This window comes from Fonticula alba (assembly GCF_000388065.1).
Source record: "Fonticula alba strain ATCC 38817 unplaced genomic scaffold supercont2.4, whole genome shotgun sequence".
NCBI lineage: Eukaryota > Rotosphaerida > Fonticulaceae > Fonticula > Fonticula alba.
The window spans coordinates 1,392,280-1,416,464 of NW_009242974.1; the positions used below are offsets into that span (position 1 = coordinate 1,392,280).

At 66.4% G+C, this 24,185-nt stretch overlaps 7 protein-coding genes across 7 annotated transcripts; 4 read left to right on the forward strand and 3 right to left on the reverse strand.

Moving 5' to 3' along the window:
• The first annotated feature begins 13 nt into the window (after positions 1-13).
• H696_02837 (hypothetical protein) lies at positions 14-6,469 on the forward strand. Its single transcript, XM_009496737.1, has 4 exons — positions 14-383; positions 547-1,144; positions 1,297-1,341; positions 1,479-6,469. The coding sequence occupies exons 1-4, from the start codon at positions 45-47 to the stop codon at positions 5,912-5,914; spliced, it is 5,418 nt and encodes a 1,805-aa protein (XP_009495012.1). The 5' UTR covers positions 14-44; the 3' UTR covers positions 5,915-6,469.
• A 537-nt stretch (positions 6,470-7,006) lies between these two features.
• H696_02838 (hypothetical protein) lies at positions 7,007-9,480 on the forward strand. The gene has a single exon (XM_009496738.1). It carries the CDS (start codon positions 7,073-7,075, stop codon positions 9,077-9,079), a length of 2,007 nt encoding a protein of 668 aa, XP_009495013.1. The 5' UTR covers positions 7,007-7,072; the 3' UTR covers positions 9,080-9,480.
• Positions 9,481-9,939: 459 nt separating this feature from the next.
• On the forward strand, positions 9,940-11,662 carry H696_02839 (hypothetical protein; the record flags this gene model as incomplete). Its single annotated transcript, XM_009496739.1, has 5 exons — positions 9,940-10,002; positions 10,142-10,216; positions 10,378-10,735; positions 10,880-11,305; positions 11,496-11,662. 5 exons carry the CDS (start codon positions 9,940-9,942, stop codon positions 11,660-11,662), a joined length of 1,089 nt encoding a protein of 362 aa, XP_009495014.1.
• On the reverse strand, positions 11,283-14,231 carry H696_02840 (hypothetical protein). The gene is made up of 6 exons (XM_009496740.1): positions 14,092-14,231; positions 13,886-13,968; positions 13,540-13,791; positions 12,986-13,297; positions 12,708-12,819; positions 11,283-12,583 (listed from the first exon to the last, which is right to left on the reverse strand). Exons 1-6 carry the CDS (start codon positions 14,183-14,185, stop codon positions 12,078-12,080), a joined length of 1,359 nt encoding a protein of 452 aa, XP_009495015.1. The 5' UTR covers positions 14,186-14,231; the 3' UTR covers positions 11,283-12,077.
• Positions 14,232-14,572: 341 nt separating this feature from the next.
• H696_02841 (hypothetical protein) lies at positions 14,573-16,576 on the reverse strand. The gene is made up of 4 exons (XM_009496741.1): positions 16,522-16,576; positions 15,937-16,431; positions 15,075-15,804; positions 14,573-14,970 (listed from the first exon to the last, which is right to left on the reverse strand). The coding sequence occupies exons 1-4, from the start codon at positions 16,522-16,524 to the stop codon at positions 14,678-14,680; spliced, it is 1,521 nt and encodes a 506-aa protein (XP_009495016.1). The 5' UTR covers positions 16,525-16,576; the 3' UTR covers positions 14,573-14,677.
• Positions 16,577-17,120: 544 nt separating this feature from the next.
• H696_02842 (hypothetical protein) lies at positions 17,121-21,605 on the forward strand (the record flags this gene model as incomplete). Its single annotated transcript, XM_009496742.1, has 7 exons — positions 17,121-18,341; positions 18,502-18,646; positions 18,853-20,411; positions 20,581-20,765; positions 20,873-21,107; positions 21,263-21,343; positions 21,453-21,605. Exons 1-7 carry the CDS (start codon positions 17,223-17,225, stop codon positions 21,603-21,605), a joined length of 3,477 nt encoding a protein of 1,158 aa, XP_009495017.1. The 5' UTR covers positions 17,121-17,222.
• A 447-nt stretch (positions 21,606-22,052) lies between these two features.
• Positions 22,053-24,076, reverse strand: H696_02843 (hypothetical protein; the record flags this gene model as incomplete). The annotated part of the gene is made up of 1 exon (XM_009496743.1): positions 22,053-24,076. The coding sequence occupies one exon, from the start codon at positions 24,074-24,076 to the stop codon at positions 22,091-22,093; it is 1,986 nt and encodes a 661-aa protein (XP_009495018.1). The 3' UTR covers positions 22,053-22,090.
• Between the last annotated feature and the right edge of the window lie 109 nt (positions 24,077-24,185).

Sequence of the window (24,185 nt, forward strand, 5' to 3'; positions counted from 1 at the left end):
CCCCCCCCATCTCCCTCCCTTCATCGCATCCCGCTCTAGCAACTATGGCCGGCCCCGCGCCCCTGTCGGGGGACACGTCGCCCGCCCTGTCGGCGACCTCCTCCTCCGACGTGGATTCCCTGCAGGAAGAGATGATTCCCCTGGCGCCGGTTTTCTGTGACGCCTGTTCCTCGGTGCCGGCCTCCTTCATCTTCCAGTGCCGTCCATGTGGGGCGCAGAACTCCTACTGTGAGAACCCCCACTGCCGGCGAGAGCACTGGCGCAAGCACCTCCAAGATTGCGAGGCGCTCATGGAGCAGGATCAGCTGGCCGAGGATTCGCTCGTGTCGCGTGTCGGCTCGAACAAGTGGTTCCCGCGGAAGCGCCTTCGTAGCACGGCCAACGTACGCGCGCAAGCCCCCCCCCCTGTGACCGCCTGCCATCCGCTGTCCGGCCATTCTCCCCCTCCCCCCTCCCCCCGCCCTGCGATTGCCCCTGCCTTTGCTAACTCCCTCCATTCGCCTTCCGCTTCCCCCCTCGCCCCTTCGGCCGGGAAAACACACGCAGAATGACGATCTCCAGCTGACCAATCTCCCGGTGCTGGACGTGTGTGTCCGTCAGCTGACCGGCATCTCCATGGCCGGGTGGCTGGCCTTCCCGGGTGACACCTACACTCGCTGGTGCCTGCGCTACTTCGTCCTCTGGGAGGACATCCTCTTCAGCTTCACGCATGAGGGTGGCACCGCATGCGGAGCCATCTCCCTGCTGGGCTTCCGGGTGTCCACTCCGAGCGCTCGATCGGCGGCCGCCGCGCGGGCTGGCACGCGCGACCGCGCCGGCGGTCCGGCTGGCGTGTCCTCCGGCCCGCCGCAGCCTTCGCGCGCCATTCTGGCAGCCGCGGCGGCGGCCGCTGCCCAGCACCGCCTGGCAGCGGCCAGCGGTGACTCCAGCCTCCCGCAGGTGGTCGCTGTCCCGTCGGCCACGCCGGAGCGTCCCAATGAGGAGGCCCTGCGCCAGACGCGCTTCACCATTTGCGCGTACAATCGCGATGGTCGGTGCTTGTACTTCGTGGTCGCCTCGCGCCAGGAGTACTCCCAGTGGAGTAGCGCCTTCTCCCGGGTGACGGCCCTCCACTACGTCAAGTTGCGGAATGGCACCATCTCCGGTACGCGCGCCGCGATGCCTGTCGTCCGGTGCCCAGACAGGGCTTCTTGCTCCCACGTGCCTCGCTTCCTGCCAGCACCTTGTTGCTCACCGTCCTTCCCTCCTCCTCCCTCCCCCGGGTATGCCGGATCTTTCTCCTCCTCCCGGCCACAGAGAGCACTCCGAGCTCATTCTCTTCCGATCGTGACGATGACGATCGTGCGCCTTCCCTCTCCATCCCCCTCCGTCTCTGATATGCCCCCGCTTCGCCGCACTCTCCTCGCTCTTTCTTCCCGTCGGCTTCCTGACCAGCAATCCATCTTCGCCCCCCCCCTCCCCTCCCCCCCCCCCTCCAGCCTCCATGCTGCCTCTCGACGATTTCCAGGACCCAGCCGTCCGCACACTGCCACTCTTGAATGATCCGGAGTTCCCGACCTTCGGGCACAAGAACTTCTCCGTTCGCTTGACCACCTCCCTGGTCATGGACGCCCTCCTGCCGGCGGAGTTTGTCACCCCCTGCGAGGAGGAGAAGCAGGCCCTGCTTCGTGCGGCGCAGGATGCCGCCGGGCGGCGCTTCTCCGCCAGCAGCACCGCCAACTCCAGCCAGCTGAGCCTGCCCTTCTACTCGCGCGAGGCCCTCTATGCTCAAGCCAAGATCATCAAGGAGCGCAATCCGATCAACTCGCAGACCATGCATTCGGCGTGGCTCACCCTGCCGACGCGCGCCAACGAGGGCGACCCCGAGTCGTCGACCCCCTCCCCGGGGTCCGGTTCATCGAATCGCATCTCTCGGACCTTCCGGCAGCTGACCAATTCCATGCGCATCCAGCGTGATCAGGTCATGCAGGAGCAACGCGCCAGCGGCTTCACCACCGGCCCCGGCTCCGGGGGTGCTCCCTCCTCGCTGGGCCCCTCCAGCGGGGCATCCTTCTCGGGCTTTGACTGGGTGTCCTCGGCATCGGGCGGGTCCATCTCGGCGGCCACCGGGCCGACTGGCACCGGTTCCGGGTCCAACAAGAAGCGCGCTGACATCTTCAGTCTCTTCTCCTTCAGCTCTTCCTCCAAGAGTGCCATCGATCTGGGGTCCGACCCGGGGGCCGGGTCCGGCACGGCGCCTGGCACCGGTTCCGCCACGTCCCTCGGCACCGGGAGCGATGCCGGCTCGCCGCTCCTCGGGTCGGCGTCACCTCCGCCCTCCGGCGGGTCTGTCGGGTCGCCGGGGCTCGGCGACCGGTCGTCGTCCTTCTCGCGCATCGCCCGCCGGACCATCGGCCGCAAGGGCGGCTCTTCGAAGTCCCTGTCGAAGGCGGCCACGGCCGAGGCGGCAGCCGCCTCGGAAGCCGCTTCGGTCTCCGCCTCCTCCTCCGCCTCCTCCTCCGCCTCCTCCTCCGACGCTTCCATCGAGAAGGCTTCGGCCGGGGGGGGGACGCCGGCAACTTCCGGCTCGGCGGCCTCAGTGGCCGACAGTTCGCCCGACAGTGGCTCGCCGCCTGCCTCCATGGCCCATCTGTTTGCCGGGCCGATGGATGGCGAGGCGGTCACGCCCCGGCCAGCGGCCACCGGCCGCGCTCCTGCTCCCGATGATGAGGATGACGATGAGGATGAGCTGAACACCGTGCCGCTGAAGTCCGACGATTCGACGGTCTCCCCCCGGGCCGGAGGCAGTGGCGCCTCGCCCGGGATGTCCAACGCCGCGATGCACATGCGTGGCACGTACGGCCGGCGCCGGGCCTCCGTGGCCCTGACCGCCATGCAAATGGCCCAGGTGTCGAATGCCCTGGCCGCGGCCGAGTCCGGCAATGGGGACATCATGCCCTCCTTTGCGGCGGGGCTCTTCTCGCCGCCGAACCCCGGCACGTCGGGTCACGGATCGGTCTCCCTGCGCCAGCGTGGGTCGGTGCGGACCTTCTCCGCCTCCTCGCCGAGCCTGCTCGGGGGCGCGTCGCCACCGGCGGCCCCGCTGGTGGCCGCCACGGGACCCGGTGCTCAGGATGACTCGGACTCCGACTCTGACACCGATCCCGATCGGCAGTACTTCATCGAGGGCTGGCTGACCCTGGTGTCCGGCGAGTCGTCGGTGCAGCTGCGTGATGAGACCGAGCCCGGGATCTCGCCCGCGCCGTCGGTCGATTCGATTCTCGGGTTCTACGAGACGCCCAGCTCCGAGGCCGGCTCCTCCGATGCGTCCATGCGCTCCGGCCCCAGCCGGCGGCTGTGGTTCGTGTGCGATGACTTCTACCTGCATGCCTTCTGCAACCAGCAGTCCATCTCGTCGCTCATGGAGTTGGACCTGGAGCGGTGTGTGGTGGAGGCCTTGGGCGAGGCCCAGCTCCGGATCGGGGTGCGCCCTGGTGCGCTGGCCGAGCGCCCGGTCGAGGGGGGGGATGGCCCCGGTGGAGCCGACGATTCCGGCCCCGGCGCGGCGCCGGCATCCCCCGGGACCTCGGATGTTCCGCGGGTGCTGGTGCTGCAGGCGGAATCCGGTGCCAGCCGCGACCAGTGGCTGCGCGTGATGGACGCCATGCGGGACTACTTCATCGGGTCCGGCTTCAACATCTCACTTGGGGATCTGTCCGCTCCGGCGGCCGAGGGCGATGGTGCCGAGTCTTCTGGCGCCCCGGCCCCGGTGGCTGGTGGATTGCTGTCGGCCGCCTCGGCCATGAGTTCGGCCATGGGGGACCTGTCGCGCAGTGCGGCGGCCCCCACAGGGTCCATTGTCGATCGATCCTCCGCGGCCATGGGCGATGGGGCCGCCCTCCAGCCACGCGGATCCATCCGCCGGAGCAAGCCCAAGCCGCCTCCCATTCAGACCGGCGGAGCGGGCGGGCTTGGGGCGCATTCGCGCTCGACGTCGCGTCCATCCCCGATCGGTCGCAGTGACGCCGGTGGCCCGAGCCACGGCGGATCGCCCTCCGGCGATGACTTCGACCAGGAGGTCCAGCTCTTTGAGAAGGGCCTCGAGCACTCGACCAGCACCTTGATGACCCCGTTGACGGCCTTCCCGTCGCACTTCAACCTGCACGACCTGTCCGGGCCGGATTCCAAGCCGCCCGGCCTGCCGGAGCATCTGGCTGGCACCGGGTCCGGAGCCGCTGGCACTGCCACCCCCGGTGCAGATGCCCCCGCCGGGCCGGTCACCGGGTCTGGCCCTGCCGGGCCAGGTGACGGGCTCTCGGCCTCCACTCCCGGTGCCTCGGGGCCTGGTGCCGGCATCCCTGCGCCCGGGATCCTGGACGAGGCGACCCTCGACGACCCCTCGCTGCCGCCCTTCACCACCGCGGCCGAAATCAAGCAGGTCACGGCCATCGGCCTGCGGCGCCGGTGCACCTACCTCTTTGCCCCGGTGCTCGAGGGTGGCCCGACTCTGGGCCAAGCCGAGGACCTCAGTCAGTTTGCCCTCCGCGCTTCGGGTGGAGTCCGGGCGTCGGTCATTTCGACGCATTCGTCGGCCACGCCGGCGGCCGGCGGGTCGACCACGCCGACGGCGGCCGAGGCCGAGGCTCGCCTGGCCAAGGCCAGCGAAGACATGGTCATCCAGTACCACCAGGATGAGAATGGCATCGTCGATGAGTACAACATCACGGCCTGCTCCATGGACATGATGATTGCCCGGCTGGCGGATGAAAACCACCCGGACACCAATTACATTGACACCCTGCTGCTGACGCATCGCCATGTGATGACCTCCACCCAGTTGATGGAGCGCCTGTACTGCCGGTTCAATGTGCAGCCGCCGCCGCGCGCGACGCCCGAGCAGCTGGCCTACTGCCAGCAGTGGACCCCGGTCATCCGCGTGCGCACGCTGTCGGTCATCAAGCGCTGGATCACCTACTACTGGTCGGACTTCTCGGATCCCGCCACTCGGGCGGTCCTCAGTGACTTCCTGGACCTGACCCAGCAGTCCGAGGGGCAGATGGCCTCCCTGGGCATGCGCCTGCGCAAGCTGATCGAGAGCCAGGATCTGTCGCAGGCAGCCGAGCGGGAGGCTTTGCGGCGCGAGCGCCAGGAGCGTGCCCGGTCCCGGGCCGCGGCGGCCGCCTCGCAGCAGCAGCAGAAGCTCAGCCTCCGGCATCTGGCCCCGCGAGAGTTCGCCCGGCAGCTGACGCTCATCGATTACCAGCGCTTTGCCAGCATTTCGCTGATCGAGTTTGTCACGCGCCTGTGGGACGGTGTCGGTCCGACCAATGAGAATCTCAACACCATGATCGAGTGGTTCAATGACATCTCCTTCTTCGTGGTGGAGAGCCTGGTCGAGCAGCCGGTGCTCAAGAAGCGCGCCGAGCTGCTGGAAGCCTTCATCAAGGTGCTGAAGGAGTTGCTCCGTGTGCGGAACTACAACTCGGCCATGGCCATCATTTCCGGGCTGAACATCGCCTCGGTCCGGCGTCTGCACAAGACCTGGGCCTTGGTGTCGGCTCGGTCGATGGCGGATTTGGAGCGCTCGGAGAAGCTGATGTCCGCCATGCAAAACTTCCGGACCTACCGCCTGATCCTGGAGGAGCTGGAGGCCAATCCGGAGCCCTGCGTTCCATTTATGGGGCTCTTCCTTCGGGATCTGACCTTCATCAATGATGGTAATCCCAAGCGCATCAAGAGCCTGATTAACATCGGCAAGATGCGCATGCTGGCCCAGCAGATTCTTCGTCTTGGGGTGTTCCAGTCTCAGGACTTCTCCTTCCGGCCGACCGCCGATTCGGAGCAGATCCGCCAATTCATCTATGGCATCGACCCGTCGCGCGATGAGAACGAGCTCTACAGCCGCTCGCTCCAGTGTGAGCCGCGCGCCACTTGAGAGCCCCACGTGCTGCGATGGTCCCCCCTCCCCCCTGCGCGCACGCGCGCGTTGTCCCCAGTGGCGGGGGGGGGGGGGGGGGGACGAAGCGCGCCCGTGTGCACGCTCGCGCCCCTCCTCCTCCTCTCTCCCTCTCCACCTCCCCCCCCCTCCCCTGTCTCTCCCCTGTCATCGTCTGATGGGGCTGTCTGCCGTCTCCTACCTTCGCCCATTTCCCCATATCCCCTTCCCTGCCCGTGTGTGAATCTCCGGTCTCTGTCCTTGCCTTCTTTCCCCCCTCATCTCCCCTCCTCGATGGGTGTGTGTGCGTGTGTGTGTGTGTGTGTCCGCGCGTCCATGCCTGTCCTCGGCGCGCATTCACATTCGCACCACACCCTCACCGATGTATGCACATACATCGAAGTGTATTTATGTGTGAGTGTAAGCATGTATGCGCGTATGTATGCGATTATGTTACACAGTAGAAACATTGCCCCCTCCTACATGCTCCTCCCTCGCCGGATGGCTTTTTTGTCGCCCGCCCACCCTGCTCATGAATATACGCTCACACTCGTGTGTGGTGATGATTGTGTGATAGTCGGTCCGCGCGCATGGTCTCGTGCATCTGACGACACCCGGGGTCGCCTTCGGCCGGTCCCCCGCTCGCCAGCCGCCTCACCGGGCGAAGGCGGGGAACATCTGGATGCGTTTTCAATGCCTGTGTGTGCCTGTGTGTCTGGGGGGGGGGGGGGGGCAGACGCCAGCGCGTACCCCCACATGAGCCCGACGGTGAGTGCGGGTCTTTCTCGATCAAGTAAGCAACACACCACGAGCAATGGCCGGGGGCTGGTGTGTGCGCGTGTGCCGGAGGCCCAAGTGAACGTACTAGTCCACGCCGATCGGGCCTGCCGTGGATCGGGCTAGCACGTGACTGGAGTTTTCAGTGGTGCAAAGGCCACCGCCGTCCGGGTCAGCCCGGCGCCGTGTCCACAGACAGCCCTTTTCCCACCCTCTCCTCCCAGCGCCCTTTCTGTTGTGCCCCGTCTCTTTCCCTTGGACCGCCATTCTCCCCTGGGATTTGTCTGTGAAGAAGGAGACCCCCCCCCCCCCCCACAAGATCCCCCTACCTCTCCCCCTTTCTCCCTTATTTTCTTTCCCCCTCCCCCCGCCGAGAAAGAAATGCTCCCCGTCGCCCGTCTCGGCTCGCGGCTAGTCCAAACGTCCACCCTGCGCGGGATCCGCCTCCCCCTCCTGGCATCGGCCCACTTCTCTTCGGGGCCGATCGGCGGGCCGCGGGTGGCCATTGTTGGCAGTGGTCCTGCGGGCTTCTACACGGCGGACCGGCTGCTGCGGCGGGCCGGTGCCGCGAGCCAGGCGGCTCCCGAGGCCGATGGCTCTGCCACAAGTGCCGCCTTGCGCATTGACATCCTGGAGAGTCTGCCAGTGCCCTTTGGCTTGGCCCGGCACGGGGTGGCCCCGGACCACCAGGCCATGAAGCAGTGCATCAACCGGTTTGATGCGCTGCTGGCCGAGCAGCGGGAGGCCGCGGAATCGGCAACCGGGCAGCCGCAGCTCCGGTGGTTTGGTAATGTGACGGTCGGGGCCGGTCCGCCGGCTCCCTGCGGGGCGCCGGTTCCCGAGGGCCCCCCCCCACCGGCTCTGTCATTGGCGGCCCTTCGCTCGGCCTACGACGCGGTGATCCTTGCCCATGGGGCTCAGGATGGCCGCGACCTCGGGGTGCCGGTGGTGGATGTGGCCACCGGCCGGCCGCTGCATGCCACCTCCCGCGGCACGGCTGCCCATGGCGCCGCCCTCGAGCGCATGCTGGTCAATCTCCTGCCCGCGCGCGATTTCGTCTGTTGGTACAATGGCCAGACAGACCACACCGAGTGTCCGGTCCCGGCGCTGGCAGCCCCGGCGGCGGCCTGGCTGCCGGTTTCGGCGTCCGAGCTGGCGCCCGGGCTGACCGGAGTTCGCGTGGCCGAGTTGCCCGCGGGAGCCGGGGCCCGGGCCCTGGTTGTGGGCAATGGCAATGTGGCCCTCGATGTGGCACGGGCTCTGCTGCGCGGGGATCGGGCCTTCGAGAAGTTGGATGTCCCCCGTGCCGGGGTGCTGGAGGTGCTTCGGCGCCATGCCGCAGCGCCGGGAGACCGACGCATCCGCCATGTGGAGGTCATTGGCCGGCGTGGCCCCGCGGAGGTTAGCTTCACCATCAGCGAACTGCGTGAGCTGGTGGGCGCGGCCATTGCCCGCCACGCCGGGCAGGCGCCGGATCCCGAAAAGTTCCCCCTCGACGCGGCGGATCCCCCCGGGGAGGAGGTGGTCCTTGTGGTGCCGGAGAAGGCGCTGGTTTTGCAGGCGCTGGATGCGGCCCCGGCGCCGGCCCGGCCGCGCGTCCGCCTGCTGGCACTCCTGCGCCAGGCGGTCGAGGCGGCGGTCGACCCGGCCGAGGAGCCAAATGTGTACGCCCGTGCCGGGCGCACGCTGACCTTCCGGTTTTTCGCCGCCCCGACAGCCATCCTGGCCCAAGGCGTGGCCACTCCTGTCGAACCGGAGGGCCCGAGTGCCGACGGCTGCCCGGCCTCCTACTACCAAGTGGCTGGCCTGCGGCTGGGCTTGAGCACGGTGGACCCGGCCACCGGCCGTGCCACGCCGCGCAACACCGGCACCGGGCTCGAGACCCAAATCCTCCTGCCGGCTTCGGTGGTCTTGACGTCGGTGGGCTTCCGCGTGGGGGCCCTGGACGATGAGGCGCCGATCGACACGGCTGCCGGTGCCAATCGCCTGGCCCATGATGGCCAGGGGCGTGTTCTGCCGGCTGGCGAGCCGCAGCCGCCGGCCGATTCTTCGGGCTCCAGCTCCACGGCCCTGGCCCCGGTCTATTGTGCCGGCTGGGCCAAGACAGGGCCGGTGGGGGTCATTGCCTCGACCATGGCCGATGCCTATGCCACGGCTGACGTGGTGTGGGAGGATTTGGCCGCTCGCGGAGGGACTCGTGTTGACACGGCCCCCGGCTTTGAGGGCCTCCCGATCGACCACTCCCAGGCCATCACCGCGGCCCAGTGGGCCCTTCTGGACCGGGAGGAGCGTGCCCGCGGCGAGGCGGCCGGTGCCCTTCGGGACAAGATCCCCAGCCGGGCCGAGCAGCTTCGTCTGTCCCGCGGCGGCTCGGCCAGCCCCGAGTAACGCGACCGCCGGTTCAAAACAGACACGCACACGCACGCACACGCACGCACACGCACGCACACGCACGCACACGCACGCACACGCACGCACACTTTCATACACTCAGCGAGGCTCAGGCCGGCCGCCAGAGGAAGACATGGCGCGCTGTGAGCGCCCATAGCCGAAGCTCGGCAGACGGCGGGGGGCCAGCGCAAACAGGGCGAGCCTGCGGTTAGCCCATTCGCTTCCGGGGCCGCGATAGCGCCCTGGTAGCAGCGATAGCCGCTTTGGACGGTGCGCCAGGGCCGCCCGGCCCCGCTGCGAGCCAACGCCATATGCCAACCCATAGACAGCCAATACATCCCCACTGGCACCTGCCTGATCTCCGGACACCTGCTTCGGTGGCAGGTGCTCCATCGCTGTCCATGTGGCTGGGGTTGGTCGCTCTCCTTGCCTCTGCACGCGCGCTTTCCCGTCTTCGGCGTCTCGGCCGCCCGTGTTGCAGACGGCGGTGTTGAGCGCACGCGCATGCCGGGGAGGCCGCCGGGTGGGTGGGCGGGCGGGCGGGCGGGCAAGGCAGGGCACAAGGGCTGGGCGGCGTCCTTCCGAGTGGATGGTGGCCCAGACTGTGGCCTCACCGAGGGGTGATGTGCGGGATGATGAGAGCCGGGTCAGTGGCCGGGTCGGGGCTTGGGCGCCGCGCGAGGTTACTGCCTCCCCTCCCCCGCCGCTGCGCGCCCCATATCTTTCTCCGCCTCTCCTCCCCTCCCTGCTCGCCTCCTCCGCATTGCATCTCCTCCCTTTGTGTCTCGCCCGCGAGTCGCCCTCTTCCCCTCCCTTTCGCCTGCTTCCCCTCCTTCCTGTCTCATCCCCTGAGCGCCATGTCCTCCGCGGTCGATCGCAAGAAGCGCTTTGTCGAGCTCAAGTCCAACCGGATCGAGCATGTGCGTCCTTCTTTTGTGCAGACAGGCCGACGGCCATGCTCCCCTCAATGCGCCTACCCCCGCCGATGGGGCGCTTTTGTCTAACCGCTATGTTCTCCCCCCCCCCCCCCTCCTTCCCCTCGGGTACGAATGTGCACAGCCGAGCTCCATCAGCTTCCCCCCGGTTGGCGCCTATGAGCATGAAGATGTCTTCTCCATCGAGAAGTTCCAGAAGGTCCGTGTGCTGGCTCGGCAACTGCGCACATGTTTACGCCCTTTCATCCATCTCCCCACCCTTCTCTCTCTCTCTCTTTCCCCTTCTCTCCTCCTTACACTCCTCCCTCCTGCGGCCGCTTCTCGCCGGCCGGCCGGCCCGCCCGCGGTCACCGTATGCAGACTTTCAAGGTCCAGGTGATCAAGCTGACCGACGACCACATTGAGTTCGACTTTGTGGGCATTGACGCGGCCCTGGCCAATGCCATCCGGCGCATTCTGCTGGCCGAGGTCCCGACAATGGCCATTGAGAATGTCTATGTCAAGAACAACACCAGTGTCCTTCATGACGAGCTCCTCTGCCACCGCCTGGGGCTGATTCCCATCTACGCCGATCCGCGCCAGTTTGACTTCAAGTTCGCCGAGGACGAGGCCACCGACATCAATACCATTGTCCTGTCGCTGAATGTCAAGTGCACGCACAATCCCAGCGCTCCGGCCGGCGCCAGCGATCCGAATGTCCGCTACATCAACTCCACCGGTGCGCCTGATGTCTGCTGTCCTTTCGCTGTCCGCTCTCCCTCCCCCTCTCCCCCTCCCCCTCCCCTTGTACTCCCTGCTCTATTTCGGATCACTCCTGACCGCCATTTGCCCTCGCCCACTCTTCCGCTGTCGAACGCACCAGCTTTCTCTCGTGACATCAAGTGGGTGCCCCAGGGACCACAGGCCGAGCGCTTCGCCGAGGATCCAATCCGCCCGGTGCACGATGCCATCGAGATTATTCGCCTGCGCCCGGGCCAGGAGCTGGACATCGACATGCACTGCGTCAAGGGCATCGGCAAGATCCACGCCAAGTGGTCCCCCGTGTCGACGGCATTCTACCGCATCATGCCGCAGATCGACATCCTCAAGCCCATCCCCTCGGAGTTGGTTGACAAGTTCGTTGACTGTTTCTCGCCCGGTGTCATGACCGTGAGCACGGACTCCAAGACCGGCACCAAGACCGTCAGCGTGGCCAACGCCCGCAATGACTCCATGAGCCGCGAGGTCATGCGTCACCCGGAGTTCGCGGACTCGGTTCGCATCTCGCGCGTGCGGGACCACTTTATTTGTGCGCCAGTCACCGGCCTTTCGGCCTCCCGCCCTCCATTCCTTTGATCCGTCTTTGCTTTCGATGATGTCCTTTTCATTTCGCCCGGAATCCCGGCCATCGCTGACTCCGTCACGGTTCTCTGGCCTTGTCGCCCTCTCTTCCATTGGGGGCCGGGTGGTTGTGCACACCAATGCACTCCTCCCCGCAGTCTCGGTGGAGTCTGTCGGTATGCTGCCCTCGGCTGTCCTCGTCCAGGAATCCATCAAGGTCCTCCGGGAGAAGGCCATGCGCGTGAAGCTTGAGCTGAACCAGCTGATCACCAACTCCAACGGCGAGACTGGTGCCGGGGATGCCGACGTGTCTGAGGCCTCCTAAATGCACATGCCAACCTGGCGACCGATCTCTCCTGGAGGCCGGATTCCGCGCCTCCCTCTCCTCTGTTGGCTCTTCTCCACAAGGGCAGGGGGGGGGGGGCCGGCAGGCCGCGTGTCGGCGCTCGTCTCTCGGGCTGGGGACATCCCCTCCCCGGCTTCCTTCCTCCCTCGCGAGCGCCGTGCCCGCAGCCCATCTCCTCCTTTCCCATCTCCTCCTCTCTCCCCCTGTGTGCATGTCACCCCCTCTCACAAATAGATTCTCGACACCAAGTGCAGCTGCTCCCCTGTGTGGACCGGGAAAGGGAAGAAGAAGAAGAGGAGAAGAAAGAAGACTTAACGCCGGCGATCACATTGGGAATGGTATGTGCATCAGCTTGCCCCAGGCCCGTTGAGGGGGTCCCCGTCTGCTCACACCGTCAGGCAGTCGAGGGGGCATTGTCCTGGTGAGTGTCGCGCTCATTGGCCGGAACCGGTGCCAGGGCAGCAATCACCCCCTCATAGCAGGCTACTCCCTCGAGGAACCCCTGGCAGAAGACAAACTCATTGTGGTCGTGCAGCCGGACCGGGGTGTTGCGAATGGGCGAGAAGCCGAAAACGTCCAGACCCAGCGACCGGAGGTACCGGCCATCGGTGGCCGCCGGGAAGACCGCCGGCGCCAAGGGCACCCCATGGTCCACCTCGACGCTCTGGCGCAAGGTTCGCCACCAGACATTGTCCTCGGAGGCCTGGCTCACATAGTGCTCCGGGGTTTTGACGTGGAAGTTGAATTCGAAAGTCGGCGAGTCGGCTCGCTCGGCGTAGCGCTCCATCTCGGTCCAGCGCTGGAGCAGTGCCTCGACCTCGGCCATGGGGATGGCCGGGGGGATGCGCACATCAAAGCCGGCTTCGGCCTCCATGGGGATGACATTGAGGGCGTAGCCACCTGGGGACCATGGGCGCGGGTCAGGCGAGGGGAACCGAGAAGAAAGCGCGACAGCCAACATGAGATCCCGGCAGCAGGTGGGCCCGGGAGAAGGGGGCCCGGATCGTGTCGAAAATATACGCACCCATTGGCGCCGGCCCGGGAACACCGGACTTGAGCATGGTCAGGTTGAGGGTCAGGACATCACCCAGAGCGGCGGCCACTGAGTGTTTGCAACCGCCGGCATGGAACTTCTCCTGTGTCCCGGCGTCCAAGAGGGGGCCTGGTGTCAGAAAAAGCGAAATAAGGCAGGTGTTGGCGGGGGGGGGGAGGGGAGGAGGCAGCACCCTGCATGGGGCGACAACAGGAGGGGGAGGGGGGGGGGCGGAAAAAGAGAGGAGGACGCGAAGGGCAAAAGCGCACTTCCTGCTGGGCCCGGAAGGCAAAGGCGTTGTTGATGAAGTTGATCAGGCGCTCCGTGGCGGTGTTGTTGACGAACCGGCTGCCATGGCCGGTGGGGCCGTCGCGCGCGCGCACTGTCAGCCACCATACCGCCCGCTCGCCATAGAACACATCGAAGCTGTTGGTTTCCGAGGCCAGGCCCTCATCTAGCGCCATGGCCAGGCGCAGGGCCCGGAAGTCCGGCGTCTGCATAAAGGCTCCCATGCCCTCGGCACCGCCGACCTCCTCGTCCGGCACGAAAGTCAAGACCACGTCCCGGGGAAAGGGAGACACCTAGCAGTAGGGCGCACAAGCACCAGAATGGCCCCCCCCCACGCAGCCAGTTGGCGTGGTGGTCGACCGGGAGCGTTGCATGGATGTATGGATGCATGTGTGTGTGTGTGCGTGCGTGTGTGTGTGTGTGTGTGCGTGTGTGAAAATCCGTGAACGTGGGGGCGTGTGTGCGAGGACGACGGGGAGAACAATGACATTGAAGGTCCTGGATCCCGGGCATATTCGAATGAAGGCATGCGCACCTGCGATTTGCGGGCCCGCTGAATGGCTCGAATGGCCTCGAGATACTGAATGCACACGGACTTCATGTCCTGCGCACCGCGGCCATACAGGCGCCCTTCCTTGATGAGCGGCCGAAAGGGATCGCCCCCGGTCTCGGTCCACTTTTCCGGGAAGGCAGGCACCACGTCATAGTGACTGTTGAGGAGGATTGCCCGGAGGTTGGGGTCGGTTCCCGGCCAACGGGCAATCAAAATCGGCTTATTGGCAACAGGCTGGCATGCATGGGAGGGTCAGCGTTGGCTGCCGCAAGTGCAGCTGGCGTCAATCTCGAAGCATACACACACACACACACACACACACACACACCTCAGATACGGATGTCGTGAGACCCAGCTCGGCACAGATGCCCGAGAGGAAGGCCACCGCCTCGGCATACGAGCCAGCAGGGCCTTCAGCGGGAGGGGAGATCGCGATAGGTTACGAGGCAGAGGGAAAAGATTGGTGAGAGGCTGGTGCGGTGAATGAGAACAGAAACCGAAGAGAGAGAGGGAGAAGGCATGCTGCGAGCGCACCCTCGCCAGAGACAGTGCGGATTGCGAGGAAGGCCGCCAGGTTGGCAATCCGTGGGTCGGCCTGGAAGTCTGCATCAGAGGTGGTGACCGACATGGCGTGGCAGGATGTGGGGAATGATGAGGGCGAGGGAAAAGAAGGGATTTCGGGGGGGGGGGGGGAGGAGTAGTGCGGAAAGTGGGTGACAGGAAAATTGGCTGCCACGCTCCTTCACGGGAGAGCGGTGACAGTTCCCCAAAAAGTCCCGGTCTCAATCTAGCTCATCCTCCGGAGGGATGTTCTCTTCCCTTCTCTCCCTTGCCCTCTCACGCTCTCACGCTCTCACGCTCTTGGCCGGCGCAGCTCATTAAAAGCGCCTTGCCACTGGCCCCCCTTTCCCGCACACTCCCTCGTCGCGGATTGGGTGCTGGGCGGTACCAGGCCCTGGAATAGTCGAAACCCGAGGACAACCGGGGCACGCGCCCCCTGGACAGAAGAAAGAGGTCGACGTGCGCATCTCTCTCAGCGCTGGGCCGGCGCTGTTCTCGGGAGAGGGGGGCTTTATTTGTTGTGTTGCGTGCATTGGCAGTTGGGCCGATCGGGGCGTGCTCACTCGGCCGGGGAGGCGGGCCCGGAGGACGGGGCGATCTCACGGAAGCCCCAGTTGATGCCGATGGCCGCGCGCACATGGACCGAGGCGATGAGGCCCGTTTCGCCGGGCTGGATCTGCGCCTTGAAGGGGCGCTCGGTGTAGATGCCGAAGTCCACGACATCCTCAATGTTCCCGGAGTCGACATCCACGTCGAGAGTCACCTCCACCGGGCGCGCGCGGCCATTGACCGCCTCGAAGGTGACGTTGGTCGAGCCAGGGCTGGAGGTAATGGTCTGGCGCAGGCGAACATCTTTTTCAACCGGGAGGGGGGGGGAGATACCAAAGAAGGAGAAAGGAAAAGAGGTCAGTGGTGCGACGAGCGACCCGGCGAGGACACGAAGCGGGAGCACATACCCTGGAGCTCTGACTCCTGGACATTCACCCGCGGAGAGGTGGGCGAGGTGGGGGAAGCGGGGTTGGATGCCGGAGGAGCGGGCTTCTCAGTGTCAACCGCTGGAGTCACAGGAGCCGGGGCGGCGGCAGGACTCGGGGCCTCAGTTGCGGGGGGAGGAGTGTCGTCGATGGGAGAGGCCGGGGCGACAGGGGCGACAGGAGCAGCATCGGCAGGAGCAGCATCGGCAGGAGCAGCAGTGGCAGGAGCAGCATCGGCAGGAGCGGCAGGAGCGGCAGGAGCAGGGGCGGGGGCGGGGGCTGAATCGGCAGTAGTGGCAGGAGCTACATCGGCAGGAGCCGCAGCAGCGGGGGCAGGCGACACATCCGTCGGAGCCGCAGTACGCGGCCGGGGCGGGGCAGCAGTGGCCTTGGAGGTGGGTGCCAGGCTCAGGGCGGCCAGCGCGGCCAGCGCATCAGCTGGCAGGGCGGAATCCGGCACGGACACCGGGGCGGGTGCCGAGACACCGGCGTCTTCCGCGGCAGCCACAGCAGGGACACTGGCGGCACCAGTGGCTGGCTGAGCTGGCGGATGCGCCCCCTCCTCCTGATCCACCAACGGGACATAATGCCACACGGACTCCAGTGCGTCCTCGGCCAGGACGGTGCCCAGGTTGACACGCTGCCCCGGGGGAATGACCCGGATGAAGGGCAGTTCCGAGGGGTAGGTGGAGATAATGCTGCCGGACTTGGGCTGTGAACCGGCACGCGGGGGTCAGTATGGCAAGGCAGTTCCCGGCCGGTGGGGACGGGGAGGGCGAGGCGGGGAGAGGCAGTGCAGCGGGAGCAAAGGGAGGGGAGGCCAATCGGGCATGCGGCCACGCACCAGCAAGTCCACATGCACCTCGATCGGATCCGAGCGGGTGTTCTCGCACTCGGCCGTGACATGGAGGTGCTCCTTGCCGGTCTCGGGGGAGGCCTCATTGAAGGTGGCCGAGGTGTGGAGGATGACTCCATCAGACTCGGAGGATCGGCGCTGGGTGTCCAGGACGACCGCGCGGATGCCGGCGCCAAAGCTGAATGCCCCAGCGCCGGACTTGTCGGCGGCCGCCACGCGGACAAAATCAAACACCGGGTCCTTCGGGCCCACAGTGACCGACACCTCCAGCGGCCCATTCAACTGGGCCTTGGTGGCATTCAGCGGCTCAAGGGCCACGTTCTCCCCCTCAAAGGTCATGGTCAGGCGGAAGGACATGTCCCCGGTGTTGGCGATCGTGTACTCGTAGGTCGGCAGGGTGCCACTCTGGTCAGGACGGAACTCCACGAAGGGGAACCGCGTGAGCACCATGCTGCCCAGGTGCTGGACACTAATTTCGTCGGACTGGGCACGGTGTCAGCAGCGAAAGAGGCAAGGCACAGGGCGTGGGCGAGAAGCACGACAGGGGCGAGGGCGCGAGCAAGAGCGACGAACCATGGCGGAGCCTGGGTTTTGGGCGGAGAGAACGAGGAGGAGGAGGAGGAGGAGGAGGAGGAGGGCGGCGGGAGCAGGAACAGGGAGGAGGGATCTGCAAGGAGGCTGTTGCGTGCACCGCCTCGGAGGGGGGCTTTTCACCGTGCTCCGCCCCCCCCCCCCCCATTCAGATGCGGCGGCCAGACCAACACATCACGCATGACGACCAGGGGACGGGCCATGTCGACCGAACAGGCCCGCGAAGACGACTCCGGCCAGCTGGATAGCTGGAACTAATATGTGGCAGAGGGTGGGGTCCGGGGCTCATCGGAACTCGTCCGCCCGACCCCCGGGGTCGCAGGGGGTCCAATGGGCCCTCCGCTGGCACATGTGATTGCCCTGGGCCCGGCCCCCCCCCCCCTCTGCCCCACTCCTCTCCCCCCATGGAATGAGAGCAAGGACCAAAAAACCGACACAAAGGACAGAAAAAAATAAGAGAAGAGGGGGGGGGGGAGGGGGATCAGAAGGGCCCCCGCTTTTACGGGCCGCCCGGCATCTCAAGATCCCCCAGCCTTAGTGCCCTGAGGGAGGCCGCCAGCCAAGACTTCCCCCGCCCCCCCCCTTCCTCCTCTCCCCCTTTCGCCCGCCCCCCTCGCCACTTCGCTCCTCCTCGGCCCTCTTCTCTCTCCCCCCTCTCTCTCCCCCCCCTGCAAATTGCCGCCATGGATGGGCGGCTCATGCACCCGCGGCGCCCCTCGGCCGCCCTGCTGGCCCTCCTGCTGACCGCCCTTGTGGCCGTGCTCCTACGCGCTGAAGCGGCAAACCCCGTCTGTCCCCCGGTTGTGCCCCCCTCGACGCCGGATCCCCCCACGCCAGATGCGCCCCCCCTCAAACGCGTCACCTCGTTGCGGGTAGACATGCGGCCGATTGCCGGGCGATTGGATGGCTTCCGGACTTTTGTGTCCGGCCCATCACCCTCGGTACACCTGCTCCTTGGCAGCGGGGCCTTCAATGGGCGTGTCCTGCTGGACACTCGGATGTCCGATCTAGGCCTGTTGCACAGCAACCATTGCACCTATCTGCCTCCCCCCCCGCTTCCGGGGGACTCCTCGAGCGGTGCCTCAGGCAGTGACCCGGGGAGCACTCCCTCAAGCAGCTCCTCAGGCAGTGCGCCGGGCAGCACTCCGGGCAGCGTTTCGGGAAGCACTTCGGGCAGCACTTCGGGCAGCGCTTCGAGCAGCGCTTCGAGCAGCGTTTCGGGCAGCGCGTCGGGCAGCACTCCGGGCAGCGCTCCGGGTAGTGCGCCTGGTGATGCCTCTTCAAGTGCTGCCGCCTCAAGTGCATCGGCTCCGGCTGGGTCAGCATCATCAGCTCCAGCGGGCTCGGAACCGGCAGCCTCTCACTCCGAATCCAGCCCCGCGTCATCTGGCGCCGGGTCAGATCCTGTGTCTCCTCCAGAGACGGGGCTTCTTGACATGGCTCTTGGCCCGGGACAGGTTCTCCTTCGGGATCTTACCCCCTCGCGGCACCCGAGCTCTTGGGTTCCTTTCTCTGGCATGGTGTACACTTTTGGCAGGGCGGTCGAGAGTGCCATCCGGCGTGTGCTACCGGGTGGGACAGCGCAGCCGGAGGCGATTGGCCTGCCCCTGAGCAGCGCCCGCCCGCCACAAATGGACTCCACCTCTTCGGATGAGTCACTCCTGCTGTCCAAGACCAACCTCCCGCCCTCTCTCTCGCGGTCCTGTCTCTTCCCGAACACCACGCTGCCAGACAGCCTCGAACAGGTCCCCTGCTGTGTGTGTACCGATCAGGTGGTCGTCAACTTGGTCCCCGAGTCCAAGGTCCGCCGACGCCATTGGCCGACCCTGCCCCCTTCGCCCCTTTGGCCCCTGTCCTCTACTCCCCTCGCCCCCGTCCTTCTCTCCGCCTTCTTCATGTCCCGCTACTGCCTCCGCAGGTCATGCTACTTACCCAAAGGACACTGTCCCCCTGCTCATGTAGTTCACCTTTGTCTCGAACGGCGTGTCCATCGAGCCCACTCCCTCCATCGATCCCGATCCTCTTGGCTTCGTGACCCTTTACAATGACACAGCTCGCACCTGGTACTGGGCTGGTTCCGGCGGTCGCCTTGGTCTGGCTTATCCGGGTGCGTCTGCTCCCTCTCTCCATCTATCTTTTTTCTCTCTCTCTCTCTCTTTCTTTTTTTCTCCCTCTCCCTCTCCCTCTCCCTCTCCCTCTCCCTCCCCCCTCCCTCTCTCTTTCTCCTTTTCCCTTTCCCTCGCCCTATATTCACCGTCCTTTCCCCCTCTGAACATTGTGACCCTCCTTCTTTTCTCGCGCTGCATGACAAAGTGGCCCGCTCGACGGCCAACTTCGTGGCTTCACACCTTTTGGACCTTCCCTGGGTTCCGCCTCCGCCAGTGGAGGAAAGTGGCAGCAGTGACATCAGCGGCAGCAACAGCACCGGCGGTGGCAGCACTGGTGGCGAGAGTCCCAGGATGGGCGGCTTGTCGCGCGAGTCCGAAGGGTCTGCTTGTGCCACAGCCAGCACATCCAGCCAGTCGGCCTCTTCAAGTCCCTCCGGCTCTTCAGGTTCCTCAGGCTCGGAGTCCCCGCCGAATCCCTACCCACCGGACCGCGCGGCCGCTGGGCCGTACGCCGGATCGCGTTTCCTGCTCCCAGGTGACTCGGCTCGGCGCATCATTCTGTTGGATTTGCTCCCCCCCTCGTGCCCCAGCTATGTGCATTTCCTTGTGTTTGATCATCCCTCCGGATCGGAGGACTCCAGTTCCGGCTCGACTCCCTCGGGCTCCGGCTCCAGCTCGACTCCCTCGGGCTCCGGCTCCAGCTCGGCCCCTTCGAGCTCCGGTTCCGGCTCCGGCCCCAGCTCGGCCCCTTCGGGCTCCGGCTCCAGCTCGGCCCCTTCGAGCTCCGGTTCCGGTTCGACCCCCCCGGGTTCCGACCCCGGCTCCGGCTCCGGCTCGGTCCCCCCGGGCTCCGGCTCCAGTGCCTCGGGCTCCGGATCATCTCCTGCTGATTCTGGATCAACCCCTGCAGGCTCCAACCCAAGTCCGGGCGATTCTGGCTCTGGCTCAACACCAGTGGGGTCCGGGTCAGGTGCTCCCACTTCCGGCTCTTCGGCATCTGACTCGCAGCCGGCCTCGTCGTCAGCTGGCTCTCCTGCCTCCGGCCCTGGCGATCTTCCCCCGGCAGAGGGCCTGGCATCCTCTTTTTTGGCTCGTTCTTCTGGTGCCGATGCTGCTTCAGCCGGTGCTTCTTCACCCTCCGACTCGGAGCCTACCCCTGGCTCCGGCTCTGCTCCTGGCTCTGGCTCTGCTCCTGGCTCTGGCTCTGCTCCTGGCTCTGGCTCCGGCTCTGCTCCTGGCTCCGGCTCTGCTCCTGGCTCCGGCTCTGCTCCTGGCTCCGGCTCTGCTCCTGGATCTGGCTCTGGCTCTAGCTCTGCTCCTGGCTCTGGCTCCGGCTCTGGCTCAACTCCCGGCTCCGGCTCCACCCCCGGCTCCGGCTCCACTCCCGGCTCCGGCTCCACTCCCGGCTCCGGCTCCGACTCCGGCTCCACCCCGCATGAGCTCATTCCAATTGGGCCCAACTACCCATGGAACGATGTTTCTCTTCCAGTGGATCCCTCGCCGCCGGTCCCCGAGCACCTCTTCTTTTCGGAGCGGTCCTTCGCTTGGTCTGATCGAAACACTCTGCCAGGGTGCTCCTCTTACCGGGATTACTATCTGACTTTGTATGACCTGTCTGTCGGGTGCAATTCCCTGCCAGAGCATGCCGAGCCTCCGCTCATCTCCGATGGCATTCGGCTGTTCACCAATGTCTCAGACCACATGGTGGCCACGGTCGAGCTACAGGAGCCCTGCCTGGCCCTGCCCCCTGACGCCTTCAAGTCGGTGCGTGCACCCCTCGCCTTTTCCTTCGGCCCTTGTGACGTTTCCCCTGTTGCGCGATGTCCACTGACTCCCTTGGTCTTCAATTGTGGCTTTCGCGCCGGGGGCCGCTGTGCCTCTGTGGGGCCTCCTCTCGCCCTGCTGGGGACCCGTGCCTCCGCAAATGACAAAGCTCATGGCCTGGATCGGCGCCACGTGTAACTTCCCGCCCACCGGCTTTTCCACGAGCGTTCTATGCACCGTCAACCCCAGATATGAATTGCCGTGGATCCGCTTCCGTCTGGCCTCCGGCTCGACATCCAACAGTCGCTTCATCTACCTGCCCTTGGAGACGCTGCGTTTGGGGAGCAGCTCCGAGTACGTGCTGTCCATTGCCATGCTTCGCCCCCGTCTCCTGTCTGGGTGCTCGTACCTGACCGTCTTCTGGCACCTGACATCCCCATTTCCATTGTGTGGACGCCTAGGACTTGCATCAAGAACACGGCCGTCCATCAGATGGTCAACCACCGCGGATATCAAGTGAGCCCGAAGATCGCCATCTTCGGCAGCTTGTCGTTGGCCAACCTGCGGGTGGCCTTTGATTGGACCAACTTCCGCGTTGGCATGCAATCTCGCACTGGGCCGAACTCGCGACAGTGGCTCTCGACATCTGCGTGCCGCAAGGCGGACACCTGCTTTGGCGGGCAAACGTACAATGAGGTACAACGAGCCCCTGAGCCGGTCCTTTATCTCCAGTTTCCTGCCTTGCCTCTACTCCCGTGTTACTTACTATTTCTCTCTCTCTCTCTCTCTCCTTCTCCCACTCCCACTCCTTGCTCGTGTGTTGCTCACTCTCATTGGAAAATGATTGACAGCAATTCAACATCTGCGAGGACCCCAATTGCAGCCAGTTCGCTTTCCAGCATCTTGACCCGCTTACCCACTCCTGTGTTACGGTACGCGTCTCACAGCCCGTTGCCCGGACTTTCATTGAACGCACTCGCTTTCTGACACTCCACACACACGCTTCGCTGCCTGTCCGTCTTTCCCTCCCCCTGGATCCAGAATACCGGCTTCCATGTGGGCATCGTCCTCTTCTGCCTGCTCATGGGAGGCTTCGACTTCCTGCTGTCGCTTCTGGCGCGCAAGGCCGCTGCCCGGTCGATCGCCCAAACCGACCTCGTCAATTACACGATCGAGCGCTCCTTGCAGAGCTGAGACCCCTCATGCTGTGTCTCTCCCCGGGGCTCTCTCTCCCCTTTGCCGCCACTCAGTCTCCGGCTGCCCGGGGAAGGAATCCCCCCCCCCCCCCCCCCCGCACGTCTGCTCTCCGGCCATTCCGAGATCGCCTTTCCCATTCGCCCGCATCGGGCACGCCCTAACCCCCCCCCCCCCCCCCCCCCCCCCCCCGCACACGCGGTGCATGTTTTCCGGTTCCCCTCCCCCCGCCTTGCCCTTACGTGCCTCGATAGGCAGGCGGCCGGCGAATGCCGCAATGCACGCCCAAAGTGTGCCTTTACACGGGGACTCACATGTATGTACAAATACACATATAAATACGTCAACACAAGGGTGTCATGCGTGTATGCACGGCGCCTTGCCCATCGGTCCGGGGTCGCGCGCGAGGAAAAGAGAGAGAGAGAGAGAGAGAGAGACGGGCTATCATCTCCGAAAGGGGCAGATGCGCACATGCGCAGATTATATTACAGGAAGTTGTACCAGTAGAAGGCACACAGGGCAAGGAAGGCAAGGACAATGGAGGTAATGCGGATGGCCAGGCGGCCGCGGGAGCTGGCTCGCGGGGCCGGGAGACCGGTATCGGCGTCGAGGCCGTCTATGATGAGGCGGGTTTTGCTGATGCCGACCACCAGCACGCAGTCGTGGCTGACATAGGACGCCGGGGCGGTGGGCTGCTGCAGCCGGTCGGATGTCTCGGGCCCGGAGAGGAAGGCCTCCAGGTCGCGAGAGCGCTTCCAGGCGTCGGTGGCCTCCGGCGCCGGAGCCGGGGCCAGCTGCTCATGCAGGTAGCTGTCCGGCAGGGAGATGACGATCTCCGGGACCGGGTCGGCATCAGGATCGGGGTCGACATTGGCCAGCGGAGCCGGCGGGCCGCCGCGCAAGCGCGCGCGCTGCCGCGCATCGAAGCAAGAGCACACGGCAACCGGGGAGCCCGACCCCCGGGGCTGATGCAGCGTGGCAAAGAGACAGCGCATACGCGGGCAGCCAAAGAGGCAGGGGTGCAGGTCACCATCGAGGGCAGTGGCATGGGAGCCGGCCACAGGGCCAGACCCGATGGGCAGCATGGGGCCCGGATCGCCCGGGGGCGGTGGTGGTGCTGGCGACCCGGCCGGCGGAGGCGGCAAAGGCGGCGATGCCGGGGCCCGGAGGATGGACAGCTCCCGGCTCGGGCCGCAGGGACGGGTGACCGGCAGCAAGGAGTCGGTGGTGACATCGCGCCGGTGTGCCGGGCCGGGGGCCACCTGCGCACAGCTGGCAGTCGAGGGCATGCGCGTGGCAGTGGTGGCCGCGGCCACCAGGGACGGGGCATATGCCTGGACTTCGCGCTCGAAGGGCTGGCACAGGGGGCAGGCGCCGAACAGGGGCCCGGAAAGCGGGGGCAGCGAGCCGCCGGCCGAGTCCAGGCCTGGCAGGAAGGCCGGGGCGCCGGGTCCGGCCGGCGGGCAGGCGCAGGGGCACCGGCAGATGTCGGCCAGCCCCGGTGGCCACGGATGGCCGGGGTCGGATCCGCCACCAGTACAGGAGGACGCGGCCAGCAGGCGCTGGAGCTCGCGCGCCGGCAGCCGCCTCAGGTATGGCGAGTGGGCGGCCAGAAGGAGTGAGCAGGCGGCCCCGCCGGAAAAGTGGCCTCGCGCCAGGCAGGGCACCGCGGCGGCCGAGGGCTGCAGTGTGGGGGCCGGCGTGTCGACCGACGGGCCGTACACCGGCCGGCGGATGACAAAGCGGAATCGCCCGCCGAAATCTAAATAATGCAGGAGCCCGAGATTCCACACCAGGACATATGAGGCGGGCGGGGCCGCGTCGGAAGGGCCTCCAGGGTCGGAGGGCGCCGGCTCGGCCGGTATCGATGGCCCGGCCGGCGGGGGGGACTCGGCCGGCGGCGCATCCTCGGCCGCCACGAAGAGCGACCGCATGGCAAGCATGTACTGGTGGAAGGCGGCAACCACGTCGGAGGGGGCGGTCTTTGAGAGGGTCCCGGTGACGACGGCGGCCACGGCGGCGGCGGCGGCCGCCGCCGCGGTACGCTCCGTGTCCGTGATGATGCCGGGCCCGGGAGCCGCGGCCGGGGGGGGCGACGGGCCGGGCCGGGGGCCAGGACGCCGGCGCTGGGTCGCGCTGCTGACGCCCAAGGCCACGGGCGGCGGTGGCGGCAGGGGAGGCGGCCGGGGGGAGAGGGCCTCGCCGGCGGCCGGCGGGCCACCAGTGTCGGGGCCGGCCGGGCGGTGGTCCACAAAGATGACGACATTCTTGCCGAGGTCGATGCGGGCTTCGATGGCGACCGAGGCGGCGGCGGCCGAAGCGCGAGCTTCCTGCGCAGACTGGCGGGCACCATTCACGCCGTGCGGGAGGAACTCCCTCCCGGGTTCGGCCTCAGCGAGGTCATCCAGCCGCAGGGACCAAGCACGCGTGCGCACCGACGATGACTTCCATAGGCGCTTGATGGACGCCATCGGGACACGGCTGTACCAGGGGGAAAGGAAGCGGGCCTGGGAGGATGGGTGGAGGGGGGAGGGTGGAAAGAGAAAGGGAGGGGGCAGGAGAGCAGGGGCGGAGGGGGAG